General features: G+C 33.5%; 1 protein-coding gene across 7 annotated transcripts in view; it reads right to left on the bottom strand.

Moving 5' to 3' along the window:
- LOC105251054 (neurotrimin) overlaps positions 1–19,217 on the bottom strand; it is a 170,375-nt gene that overhangs the window by 65,432 nt on the left and 85,726 nt on the right. For 3 of the 7 annotated variants that reach the window (XM_011257559.3, XM_011257565.3, XM_011257564.3), the window contains exon 1: positions 10,102–10,301. The exons of 1 other annotated variant lie outside the window; for it this stretch is intronic. In XM_011257559.3, the coding sequence (XP_011255861.1) occupies positions 10,102–10,180 (79 nt within the window). In that variant the 5' untranslated portion in view covers positions 10,181–10,301. Of the gene's footprint in view, positions 1–10,101; positions 10,304–19,217 lie in introns of those variants that run through there. 3 more of the 7 variants (XM_025413954.1, XM_011257562.3, XM_011257563.3) reach the window with 3 other exon arrangements.

Raw genomic sequence — 19,217 nt, forward strand, 5'->3', positions numbered from 1 at the left:
GAAGATGTGAATAGCAGTGAATATTCGTCGGAATGTTCTTTAATTTCTACAACAATGGGCAGTAAAAATGCAGAACCTTTTCCATTAAACTTATTTTAAATGATATGATAAATTGCTTGCTATATTAAAATTCTTTCATAGATGTCAAATTTAAACATTATGCAATGCAGGAAAATACAATATGACAATTTATGTTACTACTAAAAGTATATATAAAAGTACATACTAAAAGTATATATAAAAGGAGCATACAATTTAATTGATAAATTTTAAAAAGCATTATTAAAATTAAAATTAATGTAAACATATAGAACATATTACAAACATAATATAATAAAGAAAATAACTACCATATTACAAGAGATACAAGTTTTTCGCCTTTCTCTTTCGTGTAATTTGATAAATACATTTCCCTGCATTGTATGCAAGAATTTGTTGAAAAATAACAATAAATAAATAAATAAATAAATAAATGACAATAGTCATTTCTTTTCTCTATTTAGGAAAATATCAAGAAAATTAAGCATGACCTACATCGCGAGTATGCATTTCTTCATCTATAACGCAAGCCGAACATTGCCTGAAACGCGATTCATGTCCGGAAGTAATTTAAGCCTGGGAAACGGGTTAAATTTTCTTCCACTTCGACGGGAGGTCAGTCGGGCGCGATATAATGAAATATCGATTACGCGGTCTGCGGCATTACCGAAATCGTTTTCCTGGCACTCGCTCATATTGGCCCAAATTATTCCGCTCGTTGCACCTATATACTTATATGTCTATAATATTTTTATTGTAAGTTTTATGTATACATATTCTAGTCTCTCATCGTAAATATTGTTCTTTTACAAAGAGAATTTTTCCATTCTATTCGTGCATATAAAAGAATTCAATGTAATCAGTCAAAAATTGTATTGAAGCTGTGTGATGAAATAATCTTTGATAATTTTAAAATTAATTTTTTTTTTATTAATAAATATTAAATCGACGAAAATAAATTTACATTGTAATAAAAAAGACAAATTTGTAATATTTTGCACGCTATTGAGAAAACAATTTCTGTCGATTTTAATATTTTTCAGTTAATGTTTATTGAATATTTACAACATAAGAGGATTTATAAAGTTAGAGTATGGATTTAGAAAGTATATAAAACAAATGTTATTATTAAAATTTTATATGAAATATAAATATTCGATTATATATTCTTAGTATCGCTATATCGTTTCTAAAGAAATTCCAATCGATTCCGACTCGATTGTAGTATCTTGATATCGCTTTCGAAGAAACCCGAATTGACCCCGATTCGATTACAGAATACACAAATCAAAGAAAGAAAATACGAATGATTCCTGACATTTTGTATGAAGAAGCCGCTCCTTCCAATCGTGTTTTTACACGCGGGTTGAAATGTGTGTTTTCGTGACGACCCCGACAACAACGAGCATGCATCTCCTGGCGGAATTTGTCCGTACGCTCCCTCCGTTCGCTTGTTCATACAGATAAATTTCCGCGGTGGCAAGGGGCATACATGGGTATGGCTTCGTTTGCGGGGCGTAATTGCCGCTACCGAAATCGATGAATATTTCAGCGTACATCGGCACATCGCGTACTTGCGCCCGCTCGTGTGCGCTAAATTTACCCCCTTTGCCCGGAACCCTTCTCGCTTTCACTCATCCACTCTCTTATTCTCGCTTTCGTATCATAGTATTTGTCTTGCAGCCTTGCTCCCCGCTCACTGGTAACGGCCGGCGAATATGTTTATTCATGCGGTTATTTATTAGTTCGGGCAATTAGCATTAATTAGCGCAATCTGGTACTCCGTTCTACCTCGTAGCGGCACGTCCGCAAGCCACGAGCGGCGCGACATTGTGCGGTCGTTATGTTTTGGTGGTACACAACGGGGCAACGGGCTGTAAGCTACCAATTACGATTGCGTTTACAAACTCTGTTAGCTTCCCATTTACAATTATATTTTCTCTGAGCAAAGGGAAATCAAATATCCCTAGTTGATCTGTCTTTTGAAAAAGTTGATAATTAGCTTTTATTTTTCGAGAATAAAACAAGGATTTTATTTTGAAATTTTACTCTTTATAAAATAATGTATTAAATGTTACGTTTTTGTAATACGTTGTTAACATTGTTAGTAAAATATGTGACTTAAATAAAACTTTCGTATAGAATATGAAGAGCAACGAGAATAAATTAAATATAATTTTATATATTATTGTGTAATATATATTATTAAAAACAGTTTTATAAAATTATTATTATCTGTAATTATTATTATTATCTGAGTTTTGCTTTAATAGGCTTTAGGAGTTTCAGTACAATATTATCCATTCAATATGTACAACGTATTCATATGTATTTCATATATACACACATTACATAATATAAAATATTATATAATATAATAGTAAGATATTGTATCAATAACTCTCTTTTGCGCTTACTTTTGTTTCATTATCATAATCAAACGAATAAAATCATGTTTTTGCTTTTGATCAATACATTAAGTGCAAATAAATCATGCGCAGCAAATTTAATTGGCTGATATAATGTCACAGATAATACTCGAATCAGAAAGGCGTAGAGGAACGGATAGTTAAGCGAGTGTTTCAGAGATAATAGCCTCCTCTCTGGCAGAGATCACTTCATTTTATGACTGCGCGATCAATTTGTCTCTCTTCATTCTGATATCTCTTTTATTGGTCAATCTCATATAGTTGCGGAGAAAATTGCGGCCGGAGTTCTCTCGCTTTTAACGTCGCGTCACGTAAAGTTCAAAGAAAACTGAATCAAAAGTTAGTAACGGCTAGTTTCTTCTAAAGATAAATATTGATGGCTCAACATTGAATTGCATTTAGGACACGAAATAATTTGTTCCTTAAATATCTATTTATGCAATCTTATTAATTTTTGCTTTGTAGCTTTTAACGAGATAAAACAGTTTCAACCAAAACAGTTTAAACCAAAGGTCTTTGTAATACTTAGAAAGCATTAAAAGTTCTAGGAAACAAAGATGTACATTTTTATATAAACGAAATGCAAATCGCGTGAAATATAATAAATTTTATACATTAATTTAAAGCAATTTACATGTGAAAAAATTAAAATAAAAGAAGAAAGCACTTGAATGGTGCTACGAAAGAAATTATGCAAATTGAATGAAATTGAAATATCAAGACATTTTAATATCTGCGCATTTGCTTCAGATTGTTTTTTGTACTACTTTTTATGGAACATTACCAATACTCGGTTTTTTTATTAATTATATATTTTCAATGAGAAATTCTATTCTAAAATGCCGCATAAAATCAATTTGTATGACGTTCGTTTAAGTCGATGAATATGTACGAAGAAATTTCAGAGTATATATGGTAATGAAATAAATATAGCCACAATACATATTTGAAGAGATCTACATATTTGAATTTCCCCATCATAGAAAGGATAATAATAGTGGACCAGACACAAGATATGAAAATCTGATTATTCGAGGACATTATAATGCGATATCCATTTTCCAAATGCATTGCGCCCATCCGTGTTATTCACGCGATAATAGAACAGAAAGGATTGGCAAGATACTAGGCAGGCCGGAGCATTAGCATAAATCCGATAGAGATTCTCGGTATTATGAGGATCCGAATTCCTGGCCGTTAAGCGTGTCCTCTTTCCCCGCGTAGCCATCCGTGCCATCGTGAATGCGGTTCGTGCAGCATGCAGTAGCGCTCACGGAAAGACAATAGAATTCGATGGCGCGAGGGAGTAAGAGGGTTCATTAGTCGATGCCGCGTCTCTTTGCATTAAGTATTGATAACGGAGAACTCTCGAAATAGCAAGTAGAAGGGCGGATTGGAAGGGAGAGATAGATGTGGTCTTTGTTCGTAACTACTTCTTCGCCCTGGATCGCGCGAAAGTTAGGTGAGAGGCATCGTCTTGGCGATGTCACGATGACTACTTGCCCGCGGAATCCGTCTTTGGTATCGCTGAGCACAAGTACAGCCACATCGCAAATACATTGGTGGCAAAGGTACCACATCAAACGAATTCACTTCGAGTCAACTTCGCGTACCAATCCCCAATTATCGTCGAGTGTGTCTGTAAAGTCGTTTCCTTGAGTCGCCATCATCTTCGCCGCCGTCTTCGTTGAGGAACTCTAATCGGCTGTCAAGTAGCGGTTTATACGTGCAGTTAACGACCTGCTCTTTTGATCGATGAGCATATAGACGAGAAATATGCATGATAACGTAATTTTAGTAAAATAGAAAAATTATCTCATAGAATGATTAAATAATAGCTCAAGTGTTTTAAAAAATCTGGAGTAGATTTTTATATATAAAAGTATGTATAAAAATAACAGTATCAAAGATTATATAAAAGAAAGAGAAAAATAGATAAAGAGAGAGAGAGAGAGAGAGAGAGAGAGAGAGAGAAAGAAAGAGAGAAAACATACATATAAAATATATATAAATCAAATTATATTTTATTACTGTTATTTTATGCTTTAATACCGTAAAAATAAAAAAGTTATAACATACTATATAAAATAATAAAAGTAAATTTCTGATTTTTTAAAATAGCTTCCTCTTGTTTTTAATACAGACATGTACTCTTTTCGCATTCGCGACAACGTTTTTTTAAAGTTGTTATTGATTTTTAAGTTGTTATTGATTTCAATACGTTTGCAAACACTCTTATAATTGTTTTTTATTAATAGGTCTCATTTTTCGAACGTGTTATTTTGAAGAATCAAAAGTTTAATATTTTTGTTAACTTTGTTATTTTTAAATTTTACAATATTAAAGTACAAAAAAACAGTATCTAGAATATAAAGTAACAATACATATAAATTAGCAATAATTTATATGTTTTTGTTCAATAAAGTTTCCATAATTGATGCGATTGTTGCTTTTGATCGTTACTGTATATAAAGTTCACAATTTGGAAATTGGAAGATACTGAATAATGAAAATGAAAGCAAACGCTAAGTTTGATACACACGTATAATTATTATTAATTGAACGACGTTTTATTTATGGAAATGGGATAATTACGTGCGCAGCGCTCGAAAGACGCGGTGACCCATATTACACCAAATAAGCATGATTAATTGAGCATGATTCAGCTTAACTCTTCTGTTTCTCCGTGCATAAAATAGAGGTAATTTCTGATAAATGATGCTTTGTTCAAGCCCAATTAGTAAACGAAGCATATATAGTAACAAAAATAAATTTTAAAGTTATAAATATTTGATATATTTAAGAAGGGATCTAATATGCGAACACAACATGTGTATATAAAATAAAAGTTCTCCCTGATCAATTTTAATGAGATTGAGGGGGCGTATGTAAAATCCTCAGAACGCTACGCATTGTTAGAATTATATTGAAAATATGTATTTTATTATGTACCTCGAGGTTACTCTTCAAGCTCGTTGAGAACCAGCGATGTTACGCGCTATGCAACTTTTCCCTTGAGTATTTTCCGTCCGCATCGCGCTTAATACAACAAATATATATCGCTTCCTACTCTTTTTTCGTCTCGTTTTAATACAATGGTACGAAAAGATTCAGGCACGTGTATGGCTACGTAACCGGAAAGATAATCGTTCGAATGTACCCCTCAATTCGATCAGAGAGGAGGAGGGGCGACGTTCCTCGAGTTTTATTAACCCTGTTTTTGTCAACTCCCAGAGAGGGGTGATCGTTTCTTTTTCTTAGCAGTGATATTTTATCGTAGCCGGGAGAAACGCTCGCCTCTTAAGCGTTTGCACCCATTCGGCGAGCTAGAGAAAGGGTGATGGAGGAAGGGGCAAGGGGAATAGTTACCCGCACTGCAGAATTGCCATTTTCCGGCCTCACCCTCTCTATTTTACTCCCCTAATCCCAACGCCATAAATTAGCCTGGACGGAAGTTCGATACGTTAGTCGCATTTGTCCACGATATACCCGAAATAAAGAGGACCTTGTGAAATCATGAACGTGCGCAAGCCGATAGTGGGGGAAAATTTCCTTTGTATAGCGCTATTATCCTGTTACATGATTAAAGAAGGCGGACAAGCCATACGTCTGCCTCGACTACTTAAGATATCAATACCTGTTTCTAATGAACGAAATAATAACGAAATATCTACGCCGAACTATCTTCGCATTACGTACCATTCGTTTTCCAAAGTGAAACGCAACTGGTTGCTCGTTTATTTCCTATCGATATTTTGTGCATATGTTCGAATGTCAGTTCTTCCCTAAACATTTCCAATATAAACAATGTTATACAAATAACAAATATTTAATGTATATTGCAGAGAGAATCAATATTTATTAAATTTTTACTTTAATTTTTTTTAATTATACTTAGTTTGACGATAACAATTGTCATTACTGTTTGCTTACAATGCATTCTATTATTTTAAATATATAATACATAGATTTACATAATTGTGTAATAAATTACTTTTATATTATGCACGTATAGATTAGGCATGAATCTTAAGTTGCCTCATAATTATTTCTCTAATTGATATCCAAATAGTTACAAATATATTATATTCTTATTACTATTAATTAATGCATTATTTTCTCTCTCAATGTTTATTAATAATTAAAAATTTATAAATATATTGTCAAAAATTCTGAACATTAATAATACTTATATTTCTGTCTATAATTTATTATCATATTATTTACATTAAAATAAAATAGATATTTCCATATTGTTCCCATGTTATGTATTAACATATTCTTTATCATATTGAAAAATTTAATGTAATTCCGTTTATATGAGTAATATTCGCGATGCAATTCGTGACAAGTGATCTATCGAATCGATATCCCGGTAGATCGCTCATCTGATTTTCAAATGCTAAATGTCGCCTTGTTGCGTTGTATATTAATGATCTCCCTCTGCACTATACTGTGCACATACAATGGCATACAGCGAACAATAGTGTGCATCGATTCGAATGAGTCAATCATGGGCATAGTCTAATTTGGGATATACATAAGACCGAAGCATACGTGATTCACGATCTGCGTTATGCTATTGAAGGTAATTTTGACGATATCCAAGATAATTTCAGCAAGATATTCTAAAGTATTTTTAAACAAGGAATGTGTATTATTGTTTGCCTGAATATAATCAATTAATTTTTGTCCAACAAAATTAAACGGATTCTATATTTATTTCTTTAATATGTATGTACATCAGTTTATAAATCATCTGCTTTTATATGTCAATATAACCATCTGCTTTTATAATTAAAAAATCTAAAATTATAATTCTTTGAAATAGATTTTATTTTTAATGTTATGAGTTTGTAATCAATTCATATATAAATTTATTCGTGTATAACATATAGATTAAGTTTAATTTAGCAATTGCTTTTTAAAATCAAAATTAAGATTGGTAAAATCAAATAAATCTAAATATTTCGATTGCGTATATATTTATATACAAATTTAATGCTCAATTTTATACGTTTTATTGTAAAATGCAATATTTTGCAGATGTTTGTAGATTATTAGAAATTCTAATATATTGCAAATTGTTGTACAAATAGAATTTCGATCATTTAATTGATTTTCTTGCTGTTATCAGCATTAAATCACTTATTTCCTAGACTAATTACAGTTAATTGATATCGATCGCACAAGAAAGCAAGCTAAACACATTATAACAATATGGCTAGTAATTAGCGAATAACGATCGCTGATTTCTATTATTATCTAGAATTTTGAAATAGTACTTTATCTATTAAAAGAATTAGATAAAAAAAAAATTTATATATATAAGAATATAATTTTTAGTTTATAAACTTGTTATGTAAGTAACACAAATTTTATAAAACTACATTACAAGTTACATAACAGTTAAACTACAAATTACCTAATAATAGATTACAAATTACATGTTATTCGATTTTGTAGAGAAACATTTTGTTTATTCAGTGTACATTATATGGAATTATCGCGCTGAAAATGTACACATGGTGAAATAAAGCACAGTGATTCCCTGACTAAAGTGTAAATAGGAACGCCATAAAACTAATCCAGGGATTTGTCTCGTATAACGCTTTGTTATCCTTAAATTAAATGAGTGTCGCACCGTTGCCAAGACTTTTTTGGCAGTCAATGCGGGAAAGCTTCCGACTCGGTGAGACGAGTTCGCCGAGAAAAGGGAGTGAAGTGAGCGAAGAGAAAAAGGACGGCGAGGAAAGTAGAAAAGCTTCACTCGCACTCGCCGCCTCGTTCGTTCGTTATTGTCGGCGGGTAAGGATCCTGCCAGGGATTGGATGTGAAAAAAGTTCCTCAGTACGGGAGGGGTTTCTCGCCTTCATGAAAACTCTAAGGTTTTATAGATGATATAAATAATGTATCAGGATATTGGGGGATAATCGCGCTGGTAAGAAAAATCGAGGGCTCGGGCCAAGGGAGGCTCGGGAGTTAGAGATATCCACAGGGCTGGTTATTCACCCTCCCAATATGTACATTGACTACAATCTCTCGAGTTTCGTCGAAAACGCGATGGTTAGATAAGTCGAGTGAAACGACCGAATTTTTCGCGTGTTCTTTATGCTATCACTGATCCTATATGGGAAATGCTATCTTGATTTTGTAAAACCATAGTGTGAAAATAAATTGGAAAAATGTGAAGGAGAAATTAAATTTCTCTGTGATAACGTTATCACAAATGCATATAACAGTTTCTGTTTGAACAAAGCCGACGAGCTGCTTGATAAAGCCATCTTTTACCGGAAAAAATGTATCTTGATAAGAACTCTAAATTTAAAAAAACTTACAAAAAGATTTTTTAATTTATAATGTATATAAATAATATAATTACTCTGCAACAATCAATTAATAGAAATAAAATTATCATACAAAATACTATTCTTCAACGAAAAACATTGGAAGAAACACTGTTTCATGCCAAACACAATGTATTGATAAATTTAAAGATCGAATGCATCTTTAATTCCCGGTAATTGCAAAACGTATCTGTGCTGCTAAGTTATCTTTTCTTGGCAGAAGCAGTTCATGTAAATAAAATGAAAGCGTCGTGTACCTATCATGTATAGTTTATCGCGCATGACATGTCATTACTTCGCTTGTGTCACGGGGTGTTATGGCATGTCATTAAATTAATGCTGAAATCCTATAGCACACAAACTGCTGAAACTTGCCGACCAACTCAGATTCCGAAATCATACAATCTCGGCTCGCCACAGAATGACATGCCAACGTATTTTGTATGAAATTTTAGTCACATTAAATAAGTATTATATCAAGATACAATTATTGTTATAAATGTTAAAACACTCATATACACTTATTTCAATAAAATAATTGTTATGCATGATTATTATTATTATTTATATATTTTATGATTATGAAATAAAATAATCACAATATATATAAATAAGAATAATATAATGTAATTTATAAACTCGAGTGGGCTAAAACAATCACACACACATTAACATATGCATGCTTGAAAAAAGCAAATACTTCTATTTCTTTTTTTCTTTTAAATATATATAAATTATTCCAAAAAATATTTTATGTTTAAAATAAATGCGTGTAATATATTTCAATATTAATATTTGTATATTTTTGTATACTTCTTACTTTATCTAATATAAAGTATACAGTTTGACATGTACTGTATATAAGAGAAAGATAATATATGTTTCCGGCAAAATAAAAATTTTAGACGTAACTTTTAATCATTTATTACACCGTTTTTTTCATATATGCGTTCGCGTTTATAATTTTAATGTAATCTTGTATCATGCACATATTAAAAAAATAAATTATAATAGCACTAAAAGTTACAAATACAAAAAAGAGGTATGTTAAATGCGACGTGTCATGTCGCAATATTACGCGATAGTTTTACAAAATAATTAACATCAATCCTCGCGCGGAATAATCGAAACAAACTTTGCGAGATTGGTTCACAACGCCGTATATATTCGAATAAGTCACATAGAAGAAGCCTTATCCACGCACAACGGACGCGACCGCTTTCAAACTAAAGAGACAGCGATTTTTCTCAATATATGGCGGTACAACGAACTTCATCATCACTGACCTTCCACGAGGGATGGACGAACAAGGAGCACCTGCGCGACGACGTAAATCGCTGACACAATAATGCGGATCAGCGACATCCATCTAGAACTTGGCGTGACGCCACGACGAGAAAGGACAATTCGCGCCGGAATCTCGGTGCGGACTGGCACACGAGAGGTTTACTCGGCTCGGTGGCGGCTGGAGTAAAAGAGAGGGTAAGAAAGAGCGGTAGGGAGAAATGGGGTTGGAGAGAGAGAAAGAGAGAGTGAGAGAGAGAGAGAGAGAGGGAGAGAGAGAGAAAGAAAGAGAGAGGGGGAGGGGAGAGGGGAGACAGAGAGAACGTGATCCTTTCTGGTCTGCCGTGAGCTTTAGGGTTGGTTCGCATGCGCCCGTCGGGGGTTCACGTGCCCTCCGCCATCACAAACCGTAAGACCCGCCTTCCTCGTACAGGAGACACGTTCTTAGGATAGCGAGAAACACACGTAGACACCAATGCCGGTTCCATGGGATCCAACCACCAGAGTCCCCTTAGAATAGATAAATGATCGAACGTAGTGCGCTAAACAAGTAGAAACGCTGAGTTACATTTCTACTTATACAATCTACACTACTTTCGGGGAATACTAATTTATTATGTATAATATATAAAGCGATTGCGCTCAGCTCCTCATCGATCCAATGTACTGTTTAATTAGTATGTAGATGTATAGATATTATCATGTTAAACACGAGCGTCAGTTATTTCAGCCAGTATAGAAGTTGTTTTATTCAAATGTCATAATGTATTAATGTACTGTCGATTTTTTGTATAGTCTATTATTTCTCTCTCTCTCTCTTTCTTTAAGCCAAGGATTTTAAAAATGATTTTATATTAAAAATTATATGAATTTTTTTATTTAATTTTCCTTTTAAGAATAATATGGCTATAATACACTAAAAAAAACTTCAAATAAATGTAACTAAAATATTCCGAAATAATTTGTTGATGTAAACAAAGCTTATTCAAATTATCAAAACAGAGAGTTCAGTACAATGATGTACAATTACTACAACAGAATATTTTTTTGGTAAATTTCAACCAAATTTTTTTTTCAGTGTAAGTTAATTATTTAAATAGAAGACAAAATTACTATATATAGTAATATATAATGATATGTAATAATTTTGTTTTCTATTTAAATAATTAATTTATTATAACAATATTATTCTTAAAAGGAAAATTAAATTAAAAAATTCATATAATTTTTAATATAAAATTATTTTTAAAAATATATATATTTATTTTATCAAAAATTTTTTAGTGTATCTAACAAGAATTGTTATTTTTGTAACATATTATATAGTAAAATCACACGTCACATCAATGTTTCTAATTGCGAGTAGTAAAATCCGTTGTATAGTCAGACGTGAGTTTCAAGCTATACCAGATTAAGAAGCCAAATTTATCGTCTTTCTCTATTGAACTTGTATAGAGTGGAATCACGTGCTCAATCGAAACGTTGCTTTTTCAATCTGTGGGGGAGTGAAAATAGGTTGAAATCGATAGTCGGTCTGACGGTGAAAAAGATTATCCACTTTTCCGTGTCAGATGATAAGATTTCGTGACCTGTGATTCACCGCATCAGGGCAGCCTACACGTGCAGAGACTACTTTAACAGGCTGTCGATCAATCAGTAGATATCCTCGTTTATCAACCGCCTTTAGAAGAAGCCTAACGAGGGTAAATGTTCTATAGCAAAAAGCTACTTTTTCAATCGCAATTGTGTACGAAACTTAACAGAATCAAATGCACCATTGCAAAGTTCTTTGACTTGAATGTAGTTCGCGTCTTTCAGTATCGTGGTTTACGTCACGAGATCTGTCAAATCAAAAATTATGAAACAACAAACGATACACGGAGAGCTAAAATTGGTTTCAAGTCACGAGCAGAAGAATCATTAGTGCGATATACCGGGGATGGAAGTCACCATCAAAAAGGTTGCCGTGGAGTTTAAGCGTTTTACGTCTTTCGGTGGCATGCGAACGAGTAGTGCAAGTCATAAACCCAACCCACAGCTCTAGCTGGTATTCGTAACAGGCATTACAGTACCTACCTACATCGCGCACTATTTCGAGGGATGACTCCAAGTGCAAGTGTACCGAAACTTTCGTGGGTGTCCTCGTAAACCGGTAAGAGATGGCTTCAAGGTGACGGCAGGAAGCGAAACGTGTTTCTAACTCTCCCTTCTCCTTTCCTCTTTTCGTTGCACTTCCCTTTCCTGTGCGTCTAGCCTCTCTCTTGCTCTCTTTCTTTCTCTCTCTATCTTTCTCCATCTTTCTCTTTTCTTTCTACAATATTCTCTTCCTTTCATCCGTTGGCAAGGTAAAGCCGACAACATTTCCACTACACTTGCCTCGTCGCACATATTCCGGCATCTTTGTAGGTGCTTCTGTAGGTCTTTCGAGCTAAGTTTCACAATAGAGGCACGAGTCTCCGAGAACGAAACTGTAGGTATTGTTCAAATTATGCCTATGTCCTATTAATTAAAGCCACGCTATTGTGTGTGTTTAAAAATTTTATCTTCAATAAAAAGTCGAGCGAAGAATTTAAATTCCAATTCATGTATCATACATCATTTTCAGCTAATCAAAAATATCGCAGTTGCATCTTTACCATTCATATATTATTAAAACAAAAACGTAAACTGTACGCGATCAAAATTTGCAAATCGCTTTCAAACATGTCTGCCAGTGATATTTGCAGAATATCGCGCTCGCGCGGTTTTAAAGCCATGATTACACTATTCAGCACGTATAACTTTAGTCTGATGGGAACTATTGGACGGAAAAGAAAAACGCTACGATCGTTTGTTTTTAGATCGCATCCGCGATAAAATCAAATTGCACGGAGATCGGGCGAGACGTCGCGGAGGTCGTCCGAGACGTCGAAGCGGCTCCGGAAAATGCCCATTCCCAGTGAAGGACTGGATGCTCATTTCCTGCCGTCGGCGCGGCGGACCGCAAACGCGAAACGGGTAATTCGATTTTCTGCGAAAGCGCTAAGAGGCGTCCAAAAGCTTCGGCTGCGAGCGCTCTCCTCGCGCTTATTCCACTACGGTTGTCGAAGAGTCGAAGAGAAAAAAAGAGAGAAGAAGGAGAAAAAAACGGTCGCTTTATTCGCCTTGCTCTAAGTACCGGGCTTTTATGCGCTCTAACGCGAGCATGCGAATGCAGCGCGAAGAAACACACGAGAACAAACGGACGAACTTGAGAACTCTCTTAACAGCAAACTCGCTGTTTAATCTCGTACACGCATGCATCGTGTAATTCGCAAACTACTCCACTTTCTATCCGCCTTGCCGTATCGTGCGTAATTGATTATAGATACTAACCATAAATCTCACGTATGTCTGGGATTTTTTATTACGACGATTTATTATCTTTTTATTATCTCAGACGCATTCGAAATTATTTGGCGCGTTGCTCATTTTATAGCTTTTATATATATGTATACATTTTTTATTTTATTTGTTATATTTTTTTATTTGCTCTCAATCAATAATTTCACGGTATTTAATCGCTAAATGTCAAGCTGTCACACCAGCGGAACCAAATTTACTCATCCGAATCATATGATTGGCAATCAATCAGCTTAGTGGATAAACAATAATATTTGCGTAATATTCAGTTCTCGTGTTTTACAAATTAAGGGGGTCCACAAGTACAGATTTATTTTATATATCTTGAAAATTATTTAAATGCTTAGAAAATGTGAAATAAAGAAATTATAGCATATTATACGCAAATAAAAAATATAATAAAAAATAAATAGTAAAAAGATTGTTTTAGTATATTACATAAAAAGAGATACTGACATAAACATAAAATACTTTTACATTTTCAAGCGATGTCACGTGCATACAAAATATGTAGCATTTATAATAGAAATTCTACTAAATTTTCTTGATATTCTGAGAGAGAGAAAACATCTACATGTTAAATTATTAACATATATACATATATATGTACTTTCAATCTAATTGCAAGTGTCTACGAAAAAACGTATTAATACTTTGTCGTAATACTTTTTTTTAATCTTTTATTTTAATGCAACGTTTTGCGAGCTTTTCATACTTGCTATTCGTGTATTAAATATGTTATAAATTCAGATTTTCCCTGCAGATTTTCTCACATCTGTCAAAAACGGCACGACAAAGTGACACTTGATGTATGCAGCGATTTGCGGACACGAACATGCAAGGTGCAATGCGAAGAAGCGTACGAGTGCAAATGAGAAAACTTGGAAACTTTGTTAATAACTAGACCGTTGTTTAACCCTTTGCACGCATCCTGCCCAGCCGCAAACAGACCTTGACGCCACCAAGGCGATCCTATCAGACCTTAACGGCTTCAGAAGCGCGTTACTGCGATAATATTATGCTGGTAATATAATGCGCGCCACGGGGAATTTCTGTTATATTCTGACAATATCGGCACGCAGCGCGTCCCATCGCACGCGGCTCAATAGGTCAAAGTGCATCGTAAAATCTGCCTTGTAAGGCGATATCGATCGTGAATTGATAGAGACAACAATGGAGAAAGATTCTTCACGAGATGACAAAACCACGATATAAGGGACGGATAATTAACTCAATGTGCATATACACATATTTCAAACAATAAGAATATAAACAATCAATTTGACGTGCAAATATATATAGCTGCACTTGTGAGATGCATTTTTCAGATAAAAGATAAGAAGCGTTCTCTTTCACTCTTAGCTAAATATTTTAAAGAATATGTGTACGCATCTTTCATATTTCAAAATTGAAATGGATAATTGTTTAATAGTTTTAAGAAAAAAATGATTATCTAGAGAAAAATATTTAAACGTTTATCTAAGATAATTTAAAAATATGTCTTTAAATTTGTACGAAGAATGTTATTTTTAATGTAATATATTTTTAATATTATAAAATTATGTACATTATTTCCAAAATGATTCGTGTTATAACGATTACAATACAAGTTTACTAATTGTAATATTTGTTGTAATAATATTCCAATGTAGAGTTAATTATCTAGTTAATATGTAAATTAGTAAATTGTTTACGTCTCTCGCATAATTATTTGTATAAGTAATAGATAGAAATAAATATTAAATATGACTTGCACGGTTTTGCTGTAATATTTACAAAATCGTGTAAAAAAGATTTTTGTTGAAAAGATTTTATTGAGAAAAAGACATTTTTTTGACATTAAAATAGTATAAGAGAAAAAATGATAAATATATATATTACATATATTTTTATATTAAAATATAAATTTTCGCCTTTTGCATATGTTAAACACCCATTTTGACTATCCCATTTTTAAATTGTTAATGTAATTGACATAATTTATGGATAATTTAATGCAATACGTGGCATCATTGAAATATTAAATCTGATACGTTAGCGCAAAAAAAGTACGTAATCTTCAATTTTTGTTGTTTCAATTAAAATATTACATTAAAATGTTACATTTGTCAAACTCACGTAAAGTCGATTTGCATGTATGAATAAAACCGATTACGCGTATATTGCAGCGCATCAATTTAAATATATGACTAAACTAATAAACATGCTTACGCATTCTTCTGGTTATGGATACCTATATTATTTAATTGGGACGATCCACATGCACATTCACACGAACGTGTTGGCGAATATTCGAATTTCGATGACACCTACTTAACCAGATTTGTATGCGGTTGCATAATAATTTATTCCCGATCAAGCGCGATGCCTAATTATTTATACACAACCCATTGTTTCGCGTATCTAATAATTAGACTCCCGGCTGACTGGAAGAGCTGCTTCCTCTCCCGGGTCAATCAGACCGACCGTGACAGTTCTGCATTGAGCCCTTCAATTAATTCTCAGCGGGTGGCAACGGTACCTGGGCCTTACAACGTGTATGCGTGCACCTTTGATAAACGAGTCGCATAAGGACGATTAATTAGCACAGCATGTGAACGGTGCTTGCGTGTATGCTCCATACATCTGGTCCAGCTACGTATAAACGTGCACGTTCATAAGCGAGCGTGCCAGCGTAGCCGCGTTGTACGTTCGGTTGTTTTAGGAGTCGAAGGGACTACGAGACGGAAAGCGTTGGGACGTCATTGTCTAACCACAACCCGAACCACCGTACCATTATTCAGGGGCACAAGGCTTTGACGTTTGTCCGAAGCATGAGATAAATTGGCTCGTGCTATAAGCATTGAATAAATAGTAGTACGCACAAACACCTACCCAAAATACACGTAACTACATATTTAAAAGGGGATGGAAAGGATCGTAGATAAGATGATGACGGTTTCTAAATGAAAATAAATCACTTTTACTTTTATACATTTCACGTTTTATCGCCCGTATATTTCGTAGTAGTTAGGCATGGTTAGCATGGTTATTTTGGACAGAGACACGCGTCAACGTGGTCCTATCAGTATCCTTCTGCTCGAGTTGCGTGCCTCTGCTGTGCAGCAGGTTTTTTATCTACTCGTCAGAATTCAAGATATTGATGACACCATCATTATTTTAATAAAACATTAATAACGCTGTATCTCAACTGATAAAAATATCCGCTAAATAAAATTGAAATATGTGTTGAAATAATTATGAATTTTCCCACTCTTTAGGCTCCCTCTTCTTTCTTTAAATAAAAAAAATGACTATATATATAATTATAAAACTAATTGGCATTTTAAATTATATATCAATTAAAGTGACTTTTCTCAAGAAAAAATTAAATGTTCTTTTATTTCATTACATTTATTTCATTACATTGCAATATTTATTATTTAGAATTTGTTGAAATTATTAATGTACACAATTGATTATTAATGTACTCTGAATATATGCTTAAAAAAGGCTTTAAGTTATCATTTTATATTTAGAAAATACAAAATGGCTACAACAAAAACTATTTAATACGTCAGGTGATTACAATATTTCACATTAATTCTACATATTAACCCTTTAATTATTTTCTAATTGTACCTGAATTCTATTTTCGCCCGAAAAAAAATGATACACGCGAAACATTTTTTTTCAGAGTAATATTTGTGAATGACAATGACTTTGTCGCACACGTCATGCAGAATTTGTAGCACACATAATATTTCCAGATACGTATTTCAGGGAGCAGATTATTTCTCTCGCGCATATATTTCACGCGCATCAAATGCATTTCCGCTTCAACCGCAAAACGTTAGTAATTTTAATATACGTGAGTTATAAGTGCGCAACACAGTACGAAGGCGAAATTGCGGGGCCGGAGGGCCGTTGTTTTTCCTCGCGCGTCCCGTAATACGATATGGCGGAAAATTGCATACGTTTTAAAGTTCACTCAACAAACTGCAACACCAGGCGGACTCACGGTCGCAGCCATCACATATTCATAAACGCTCTACACAGCCACGGTGGTATGCGCGGTCACTTGCTTGTACGCAATTGCGGTGACTCCGTCATCGTAGGGAATACATTATCATCGTTCTCGCGGATTCCCATATTACGTTTCTTGCCATTAAGCGATGCAGTTTTGCCGGCGTATAAACATCACCATTATGATGTAGATCTCGGGCTAATGCAAATCGCTTTTCAGGGCCAATTACGTCAAATGCAAAGTATTTGCAGAAAGTCACCGTACTTGTACGATAAGCCCACCAAGTTCTTAAGGTTCTTTCAACGAAAGCACAAATCTCCTTCTAAAAAAAAAAGAACTCGAGATTACTGTGATTTCCCGGAGCGAGGGTGAACGCCTCGGAATGTGAAGACTGGCTGGGTGTGGCTGGATTCATTTTCCTTTTATTTCAGTTCGCCATCCGTAGCAGGGGGATCTCAAACATGAAAGGCTGATGGCTCTCCGTGTGAAACAACCCGAAACAATACTATTCGAAACAACGGCACTCCTGTAACGTTGTACCGATGTCTACGTCACTTTAAAATAATACGGTGACGTCACGTTTTTTACTACTTCTTTTCCACAAATAGAGTTGTATTACAAGTCAGCAAACATGAAATTTAAAAATAATAAACATTTGTTGCAAAATTCATACATATATGTAAAGAATCTCAAAACAGTTCATGAATGTAGAAAACTAGAACTTCTTCTTCATTCTATTAAAATTTTTTAAAAACAAGTACATTGATTAAAAGAAATACATGTTTTCTTTCAAGTTTAAATGGCGTATATTACACGCTTTATTATTTATAGATTCAATTAGAAATATGTATATAAATCATGCAAAAAACACACAATATCTATTTTTAAGAGATTTTAGCCATCAATTCCTTAACTTAAACACTATGACTTTATTAAGATAAAGTTTATTCGAAATTAATTAAAAAAATTATTATATTTTATTCATATTCTCCGAGAACTTCAATTTAAAAGCTATCAATAACGTTAAAGAATATCGTAATAACTTTTAGCAGCTATGATAAAATATTTTTTTTCCTATAGTATACGCAATCTTCGATATCCTATATATTTCTCTATCCAATTAATCTTATGGTCAAGGCCATGTTATTTCCAAGTCAATACCAGTATATTAATGTTTATCTCAGGTTAAACTTGCTAACAAGCAGTAAGGTAACCTCAAGGTAGTTGTTGGGGGTACTGAATAGTTCGCGTTAAAGGCTGATTTCACGGACGATGTTGCTAAGTTAACGTAACTGACCTCTCTTGACGTAATTTTAATGAGATGACGAAGAGCTTGCTTATAATATTATTTCTAGGATTAAAGCTAGCATATTACTTTATTTATACTTTCATAAAGAGAATATTAAAAATAAGTTGCATATATATCTTGTAAGAAAAATGATTTCATATAATAATAAAAATATATAGTTTACAATTTCTAATATGTTATAATCAATCAGATATTATAAATCAATAGATATTATAAATTTAAATTTTATAAGAAGCGCAAAATAATTGAAAAATTTTGTTAATAATCTAAATATATATTTTTTATCTTCCTAATTTGTCATCGAATATTACTGTAAGGGATGAAGGTTACAACATAAAGAGCATAAGCGCGTTAATTAAATGTCGATAATGCCGAGTGTGTAACTGGAACGCTTATACCTGGTCACGTGCGTTCTTATGTTC

Source organism: Camponotus floridanus, unplaced genomic scaffold (assembly GCF_003227725.1).
Source record: "Camponotus floridanus strain SB8 unplaced genomic scaffold, Cflo_v7.5 scaffold73, whole genome shotgun sequence".
Lineage (NCBI taxonomy): Eukaryota > Metazoa > Arthropoda > Insecta > Hymenoptera > Formicidae > Camponotus > Camponotus floridanus.